This window comes from Colossoma macropomum, unplaced genomic scaffold, assembly GCF_904425465.1.
Source record: "Colossoma macropomum unplaced genomic scaffold, Colossoma_macropomum, whole genome shotgun sequence".
Taxonomy (NCBI): domain Eukaryota; kingdom Metazoa; phylum Chordata; class Actinopteri; order Characiformes; family Serrasalmidae; genus Colossoma; species Colossoma macropomum.
Genome location: NW_023494784.1, coordinates 21,276,993 through 21,287,209, shown reverse-complemented (window position 1 = coordinate 21,287,209; position 10,217 = coordinate 21,276,993). Strand labels below are relative to the sequence as shown.

Below are 10,217 nucleotides of genomic sequence, written 5' to 3'. Positions count from 1 at the left end.
GCCGCGGCGCATGCGTGGTAAAGTTTGAACTGTGGCCGTGTTGACAGCGGCTGTTTTTGTTTCTTCTGTCGACCGACGAAGGTGTTCGGTCTGTATGTGTTTAACTGGTTCTTATCGGAGACTTAACCGAAGCGCACACAAACACAAACACAGACACAGCAGCAGCAGCACGTCGTGTCGATGGGTGCCGTGGAGAGCACGGAAGGGGAACGGGAGCCTCTGATCGCCCCGAGGCCGCCGGAGGAGCAGGGCGCTCAGCCCGTAAACACCAGCAGGGTGTACGGCAGAAGATGGGTGGTTCTTACTCTGTTCTCAGTGCTGGGATTTTTGCAAGGGATGGTCTGGAACACCTGGGGTCCGATACAGAACTCTGCCAAACATGCCTTCGGCTTCTCGTCGAAAGAAATCGCTGTGTTAGTGCTCTGGGGACCCGTGGGCTACATCCCCTGGCTCCTGTTTATGTGGCTCATGGATAAGAAAGGTGAGGGGTTTTTGTTCCAGTATAAAGCACGACCACCTGCCAGCACTACTCTCGACACTCTTTGGGTAGACAACTGTTAATTAAACGTTTCCTTTTGCGTGAGGAAGAGAAAAAAGAGCTTTAGCATATAGCCCGGCTTAACGGTAAATTCCACCGATTTTTCAAAATGTCTGCATAATTCCGTCGTCGCGATGTAAACAGAGTCATTCAGAGTGGTTTGATTTAAAATATTCGTTGTGGAGAAAATTACAGAGTCGGATTTCTTTACAGTGGTGATGTCAACAACACAAATATAGCGTTAGCTATTTCATTTACCATCCAAAACCACCAGTGAACCTACACGTGTCTTCTGAGTTTTTATAGTTAGGTAACGTTTATGATGGTAAAATAGTGGAAAATCTGCAAAAGTAGGTTTTCTTTGGGGACCATTTTGCCTTACCACCAACTGCATGTATCCCTCCGCCATGAACGCGTTAAAATGAATGGGTTAACAAGATGTTTTAGAAAACTTAATCACAACACTGTCGTAAAACAAAGTGTCACACATCAGTCTGTGTATTCATAACCATTTTGTGTAATACTTTTCTGTGAGGGAGCTTTTAGAGGCATTAAAGTCTTCAAACGCCTGCTTCTTATGACCACACTGTGAACAGTTCTGTAAGTTTCTTTAGAATGAAGCATTTCACACCAAACCAGTCTGAATGATTTTGTTTACATCGTAACCATTTAATTATGGTTTTAGAAATTTTGAAAAAATGGTGGAATTCCCTTTTACAGAGCCGATATTATGGAAAACGAAAAACATTCCTCTCTTTTGAGATATGAAACCCTTGTTTTTTTGCATGCACCTGTGTTTTCAGCCTGTAACAGTTTAGTTCCACTCATTCACATTGAAGTTTTAAGGAGTGTTTCTTTTTGAGTCTTTTTGAATGAGGCACAATACAGGACACCAGAATCAGAAAACAGCTCAATTACATCTGTCAGTCGTAAAGGTATAACAAAACAGCCTGTTTGATTCTAAGAGATAAAGAAATGTTGGACAGTGGTCTCTTAAAAATGTATTATGATGTTTGATGTATAAAACCATGAAAATGTCATAAGTGCACCTCAGAGGAAAAATAATATATACAAAAAAATGTAGGATTTGAGCACTTTAACCACATAATAAACCACAGTGATTGGATATGATTGGCAAAGCTTTTTGCTAAGATTTGATTAGCCACTATAAGCCATCTATAAGAAGACAAAACACGTCATTCACCAGCCGTTCTTCAGAAAAAAATCTTCCTAAAACTCACTCTTACATTCACCAGTGTTTTCTTATTTGGGATTTGTTCTTGGGTAAGAACAAAATCTACTCACTCTCAAGAGCGCAAAGGTGTGAACAGTTATGGGGTTTAGGAACACATCATGAATCTGACGAAGACTTTTTCTTAGTATCTTTCTCAAGAGCAAATTTAAGCAAAAACTTGAATGAGGCCCATTATATTTCACTCTAGACCAGACAAAAGCATGTACAAAAACACTTTAGTGACACTTCAGCCTCTTCTGCTACTTGACTTCACAAGAGTGCTCCAGAAACTCCTTAGTAAGAAATAAATAAATAAGACAAACTTTCCTCTTTTTTTTCCTGTTGTTTACGCAAATCAAAACAGATTTATACCAACTTAAATGTATAAATAAACTCACAGTTTCAATGAGAGCAGTGTGATAAGACAAAGGCTGTGCTGTTGACTTTTCCAGCACAACAATTGTCATCCTGCACTTTGTTAGTAATGTCTCCAGAAAAGATAAAGATAAATGTAGGCCATGTAGCAACATTGGAATAGGCTTATCAGTGCTAAGTCAGTGCTTTCTTTAACATGACTGTGCTAGATTACTTGGGGATACTTGAGGCATGTTATGGCTAGTCTTCTCCCATCGAACAGGCTATCACGTTGGAATTTCACAAAGGACGTTGCATAGTTTAGTCTACATGTCATACAAATGTTCAGGTGATGGAAGTTCTTGTTTTACTAAAGCGACATGGTAACCATAAAAACTGCTGACAATTGCTCTGTCACAAAACCAGTTCCACATAATCACGAGGAAGGTAATGCGTTTAAAATGGCAGCACTCCCCTTTCATGAAACATTTAATGAGCCTCTGTTACGTGGACTTTAAAGTGTCCTTGAAAGTTGAATAAACTCAGTTTGAAGAAAAATGTAAAGAGAGTCAGTCACCAGGGAAGATTACATAATCAAATGAGCATGACTCCTCTTTGGTCTTTCCAGTTACACCCACACATGGGCTAAGCAGTGGAATATGTAAAGATACAGATGCCACTGTTCCTCTGAAAGTTCTCAGGACCCTCCACCACATTGAGATCACAGGTCTCCATATGCCCTTTGATTTACTGGGAATATATGGGGATGATCATGCTGCTCGCTCAGCACAAATTAAAAACTGTCATAGAAGGGATGCTGGCTTTTAGAGTTTATTGAACATACTGGTGATTCTGTTTATGTAATAAAAAGACAATATCCATGTGGATCAGTATATTTCTGGAATATTTTGGCCTGTCACAATTATAACAATCACTGGATCGCAATTATTTTCACAATCCTGTGCTTATGGTACAACAGAAAGTGAATTGAGGCAATGAATGTAAATAAAATAAAGCAGAAAATACGTCTTAAGAAAATAAAAGTTCTAACTTCTGACTTTCTGCTATAATACATTATAGAAGGCAGTGATGAGTAATGTTTGTTTATATGCATGCAATCTTTCAGTCATCGGTTGAGAACTACTAAATAATAACAGCTAGAAAGCAGAACAACTAATCTGGCCACTTTAGGCTCATAACTTAAGAGTTGAACAAAAAAAGACTTAAAATCAAAAATGACTTTTGACTTTGAATCAAAATTACAACCCCATTTCCAAAAAAGTTGGGACACTGTGCAAAATGTAAATAAAAACAAAATGCAATGATGTGCAAATCATTTAAACCTTATATTTCATTGAAAATAGTATAAGGACAACATATCAAATGTTGAAACTGAGAAATTCTATTGTTTATTGAAAAATATTTGCCCATTTTGAATTTGATGCCAACAACACATTCCAAAAAAGTTGAGATGGGGGTAACAAAAGGCTGGTAAAGTTATGTAATGCTAAAAAAACACCTGGTGGTTAATTGGCAACAGGTCAGTAACATGATTGGGTATAAAAAAGCATCCCAGAGAGGCTGAGTCTGTCAGAAGAAAAGATGAGGAGGGGTTCATCTGTGAAAGTAAATAGTGCAACAATTCAAGTGCAACAATTCAAGAATAACGTTTCTCAACATAAAATAGCAAAGACCTTTTGCTTTTCATCATTTACGGTACATAATAACATTAAAAGAGTCAGAGAATCTGGAGGAATCTCTGTATGCAAGGGACAAGACCAAAAACCAGTATTTCCTGGCCGAGATCTTTGGGCCCTCAGGCGCTGCGTTAAAAACAGACATGATTCTGTAGTGGAAATCACTGCATGGGCTCAGGAACACTTCTGAAAAACACTGTCTGTGAAAACAGTTTGTTGCTGCATCCACAAATGCAAGTTAAAACTCTAAAATGCAAAGAAGAAACCATATAAAAAGGATCTGGACCCGAGCTCATTTAAAATGGACTGAGTTGAAGCAGAAAGTGTCCTATGGTCCAATGAATCAACATTTGAAATTTTTTTTGGAAATCATGGACGCTGTGTCGGCCGGGCTAAAGACCACTCAGCTTGTTATCAGTGCACAGTTCAAAAGCCAGTATTCATGATGGTATAGGGGGGCATTAGTGCACATGGCATGGGTGACGTGCACATCAGTGAAGGCACCATTAATGCTGAGCGATATATACATGTTTTGGCAACATATGCTGCCATTCAGACGACGTCTTTTTCAAGGAAGGCCTTGATTATTTCAGCAAGACAATGCCAAACCACGTTCTGCATTTATTACGAATTATGAAATGAAAAATACGACAAGTGGGACCCCGAACCATTGAGCAGCTGAAATCCTATATCAAGCAAGACAGGGAAAACATTTCACTTTAAAAACTACAGCAGGTAGTCCCCTCAGTTCCTGAACGCTTAGAGTGTTGGTAAAAGAAGAGGTGATGAAACACAGTGGTAAACATGTCCCCGTCCCAACTTTTTTGGAACATGTTGGCATCAAATTCAAAATGGGTATATATTTTTCAAAAAACAATCAAATTTCTCAGTTTTAACATTTGATATGTTGTCTTTGTAGTATTTTCCTTCAAAAAATGGTTTACATGATTTGCACATCATTGCATCCTATTTTATTTACATTCTGCACAGTGTCCCAACTTTTTTGGAAATGGGGTTGTATTCATATAGCAATTAATTGTCAGCTGCAATGTCATGATTGTGACAGGCCTAGGAGTGGCCTCTGTGTAACATTTCTTAAACACAGCATGTACCAGCTGCATTAGCAGAACTTTGAAGGGAGATCATCTCTCACTTCTTCATTAATTGCATAAAAAAATCTCACGGTATACTGGTTGCAATATGCAGCTGAAAGCAAGAGGACTTTCATTATGAAAGTCTTCTGATAATTTCCTCTTTTCTCAAAACTGGGGTCTACTTTTGTAAAATGGTTATTTCTCAGAACGTTTACAGCAGCATTGTAATTACTCACTGTGGGAGGACGTTACCACAGGAAGCTTTTAAGGAGCTCTAGACTGCAGTGCAGTTGACAATGCAGTGCATATTATTTCAGCATAAAGAGCTGTAATTAAAGGATCTTTACACATAAATGCATGTAAACCCTCACAAATCTTGGCATCCCCCATTCTTTCTTTCTTTGTCTCTCTCTCTCTGTCTCTCTGTCTCTCTGTCTCTCAGATATACACATCATTTTTGGCTAACCAAAAATGTAGGGGAGAGCAGGGTTGCAATCAGTTGGCACAACATTAAAAGGCTTTAATTTCAAAAGATGAAACAACAGCTCAAATTAAATACATCTTTTAACCCAACAGAGGCAACCCAATTATGAAATGATTAAGAAATTAACATAATTTAATCCAAATATAAACGTTAGATGGCAATGAATGAAGATTCTGAATCAGTGAAAGGAATCTTTCATTCATTTACTTTCATATTTAAAATATTCATTATTTTATATATAAGTAGTTTTATATATAAGAAGTAGACACTGTGCAAAATGTAAAAAAAAAAACAATACAATGATCTGCAAATTATGTAAACCTTATACATTTTTTTGTATTGAACAGTAGAAAGATAACATCAAATGTTGAAACTGAGAAATTGTATTGTTTTTTTGAAAAATATTTTGAATTTGATGCCAGCAACACATTTTAAAAAAGGGGCACATTTTCCACTGTGTTTCGTCAACTCTTCTTTTAGTAAGACTGTAAGCATTAGGGAACTGAGGAGACCAATTGCTGTAGTTTTGAAAGTGAGACGTTTTTTCCATTCTTGCTTGATATAGGATTTCAGCTTATCAACAGTTTGGGGTCTCCTTTGCTTTTTTTTAGTTTCATAATGTGCCTAAATGTTTTTAATGGGTGACAGGTTTGCACTGCAAGCATGACCGGTTTAGCACCCGGATTCTTTCACTGCAGAGCCATGGTGTTATAATGCTGTTGATGATGCGTAGAACTCAGTTAATGTCACAATTATTACAGAATTGCCTAATTGCAATTATTTGAGATGATTGCAGTTATTTCAGATAAATAATTATTTAAGCTGACTGCCAGTTTAGCAACAAATGCAACTAAATTGTTAATTGCAAAGACTTTCAAATACATTGTTGGCATGAAAGTGGCACCTAATTCTAGGTTTAATGTCCCGAAATGCAACCATCTTCTGCAAATCTCCAACCATGATCATTGTAGAAGTTCTTGCCTCTCTAACTGTTCTCTTCAGTGTGAGTAGAAACACGTATCCTCTTCCAGGCAGATTCAGGACAGCTCTGGTTGTTTTAAACTTCTTAAATATTGCCCTAACAGTGGATATTAGCTGTTTCATTAAGCTATTTTTGTTAAAGCCATTGCATGGTTTATAAAGGTCAGTACAATTCTGTCTCATTTCATTTGTATATCCACATGTTGATAAATGACAAAGGGAAACTGGCTTCTGTGTCAGCCAAAGGTTCTCTAATCCAAGGAGATATCACTCTCCTCTACTGTTTGGTACTGAGGAAAAAGCGTAATGTCCATCTTGGACAATCAAATCCAACCAAGTTATAAGCCAGTCATATCTGACCTTGACATGAGTGAAGCTCTTCCAAGTGTTAAGACCGCTCTCTTCAGCAACGCTTTTTTATAATTCACTGAAATACTGATGGTTACAAACTACAGCCATTTAGTTCTGCATATGCTATATATAAACTAGTGTTGCTGCTGCTGTTTCTAACATTTAATAGTATTTCGAGCCACTGTTAAAGACGCTTTTCTGAGTTACTGTCCACTGTAAGCTATTATGTAACGTGAACATACCTTTTATCATCCTGAGGTTGTGAAAGAAAATTAAATAATCGTCAAAGGTTCACAGTTTGGATGTCCGCTGGCTTGCCAGTTAGTTAAAAATGTGCTAATCATTGTGCTAAACTAAACACTGGCCTGCTTCAGCTCATTGTTCTGGTATAAAAGAATGGAAATCACTAATGAACAAGCTCACTAAGTTAAATTGTCGAGATCCATGATTTGATGAGCTAATGTCTGAGAAACAACAAACAGAATACTAATTTTGCTATATAAAAGAACATGTATATATTTATGTACCAGGCTTTTCCATAGTATTTAATCTTTTATCTGTCATATCATCTCTGCTTGGCAAGTTTTCCGAGACATTGGCGCAGTGCCAAAAAGGAACTGGTATTTTCTCCATTTACTCCCAATTATCCACTCAGAGCCTCTGGTCTCCCTGCTCACAATTGTTAGACTAATTATGGCTGTGTATCTCTGGGGGAGGGTCTCTGTTTCAGCTCATATTTATACCCCAGTGAAACAGGAAGTCAAGGATGACAACTTAGTTCCTGAACACTCAGGTGGACAATAAATTGAAGTGAAATATAAATGGGAACATGTTTTAATTACATTTTGTTTTTTTACACTATCCACAGTATGCTCAGAAAAGCTTATCATGATGTAATTCATGAGGCATTATGTAGGATTGATGTACTGGTTAGGCCCACTAATGCATAAGCCTCTGTCCCCCCAGTGATATGAACACAAGCAAATCATTAACTTGACTGCAGAGACATTGCGTCTGAATAGGTTTGCTTGATTGTGATACCAGTCCCAGCAGCTGTAAACTGACTGTGACTTGTCCTTGTTGTATTCATGGCTACAAATGGTGTCTTTGAAAGGGTCAGGAGCTTGCTCTATAATTCCCTCCAAAAACAACAGATTTAGTGGATAAAGCCTACAGTATCTGCTGTCTGTATCAAGTGTAAAAAAAAAAAGCCTGTATAGTACGTTTTTCTGAGATTGGATATATATGTTATGGCAGGACTTTCCTTGCCTGTGAAAGAACGGAAACTGCCAGAGAGGAAAGTGTTGGTTTCAAGCTTCCCTTAAACGATGGTCATGTGAATTGCATTGGGAACAGACAGGTGGAGAAGGAATTGAGTCAGACAGGAAACGCAGCTCATGTTTTAAACATTTTTCTTGGCCTTTCACTACAGGAAAGGCACATCACTGAGGCCTATCTTAACTCAGAATGTTTAGGCTATCTCAAGGACACATCAGGACATCTCCAGATTGCATTAAACATCTTATTGATTACCCTGTATGGAAGAGTACACTCTTCGAAATAAAAGTGCCACAAAGGGTTCTTTGGATCAGTGCCAGAGAGCAGGGGTACACAACTCCAGTCCTGGAGGGCTGGTGTCCAGCACAGTTTGGTGAATTACCTTCTGAGACACATCTGATTGGAGTCATTTGTTAACTGCCAGTTTTAGAGGGTGTGTTTGAGTAGGGAAACCTCCAAACTGACACCAGCCATCTAGGACCGGAGTTATGCACCCCTGCCACAGAAGAACCACTTTTGGTTTCATAGAGAACTTTTCTGTAAATGGTTGTTTAAAGAACCTTTTTTTGTTAATGAGATGTGGGAATGTGAAGAACTGTCTGAAAGTTTGGTGTAAAGGTTGTGTGCAAATTAAATGTTTTTTCTTGGATCATATGGTCAAGCCAAGAAAAAATTGGAGACCTTTATTTTTTTATGTGTTACCCACTTTGCTTAAATCTCAGTCTAACTTGTGGATACCACCCCATCCTCACTGTTTCTTTATCCGTCCATAGCAGATATTTTAAACACATGTTCCAAACTGATCTGGACTGCATAACTACGTCACTTGACTCTCAAAGCAGTTCCTGGCAGAACGAAGACCACACTGGGCTACAGTACCCATCACTGCAAAAAGTGAGCAAAATGAGTTTCAATAATTAGTTTCAGTATGGACTTTCTGGACTAATAACCATAACCAGTTACACCTAGTTGTGGCTGATGTTGATACCAATAACCAATAATTTTACCTTTTTTGCATTTTAAAACAAGCTCACAATATAATCGACATAGGAAGTACTGTGAGCATAAGACAGTATAAACTTCAAAGATGAATTTACATAGCCACCAAATACCTAAATCAGACATGACATTGTAAATCTTTACATATTTAATGGACACTCTTATTGGGAGTATCTTACAGTGGTAGCTGAATGTACAGGTATCATCTTGAAAAAGCACTTTTATTATACTCTTATAGTGTTATGATCCACTGTGCTGTCCACTTTTTTTTTATTCTGAAAGATTCTGTGCAAAGAACAGAAATGCCCAGCACTAGTGATTAGGGCTGAAAGATTTATTATTTAATATTAAAATCACAGTTGGAAAGAGTGCATTTTTTAGATGGCAAGGGCTGCAGTTTTTGTTATAGCCTACATTATCAACAATTCTGTTGTAATATGTTTTAAATCGGCAAACCTACCTTATAACACTGAGGCTGTGAACTGCCTGAAGCAACCAAACAGTCATGTGCTCTGTACATGGCAACACAACCACAACTAACTGGCAGTTTGGCACTCTATTTTCAGCGTTCAAGCCTCAAGCAATCACAGTTTTGGTAAGGAAAAAATGCAATTAGTTACTTTCCTTAAATCACTCAACAGTGATTACTTGTCCATCAGTGCATGCTTGAGCACACTTGGCTGCTAAATTATCAGCTTTTAATTCAGTATAGGGCTGATAATAAGAATTACATTTTTTTATCATATATCATTTAAAGATAAACTGAAGGCTGATGAATTGTGCACTAGGCGTGGGCAATATGAAAATACTTTGTCATTGTGCTAAATTTTGTCACAGTATGCTATTCAGGGCCTCAGTTATTAGCAAAAAATCCAACAGTTTAAAAAAACAATGATCCTCAGCTAGAGATTGCAAGGCAGGTATTTCACCCTCTGCAGAATCATTCAAAATAGTCAGGGAATCTGGAGAAATCTCTGTGTGCAAAGGACATAGCTGAAATCACCACGTGGGCTTGGGCATACTTTGTGAATAAACACCCTCCTTTGAATCCAAAAATAGAAGTTAAAACTGTACTATACACAGTGAAAGCCACATGTCAACAGAAGTCAGAAACGCTGCCAACGTCTCTGGACTCAAGCTCAGTGCACAGTGTAAACATGTTTTGTGGCCCAATAAGTCAACCTTTCAAATTATTTATGTAAATAAT

The 10,217-nt window shown here is 37.9% G+C and overlaps 1 protein-coding gene across 1 annotated transcript in view; it reads left to right on the top strand.

Annotated features, from left to right (window-relative positions):
• slc49a4 (solute carrier family 49 member 4) overlaps nt 1–10,217 on the top strand; it is a 50,253-nt gene continuing 40,036 nt past the window's right edge. Inside the window, exon 1 of the mRNA XM_036593684.1 lies at nt 1–481. Within this exon, the coding sequence (XP_036449577.1) occupies nt 181–481 (301 nt within the window). The 5' untranslated portion in view covers nt 1–180. The remainder of the gene's footprint in view (nt 482–10,217) is intronic.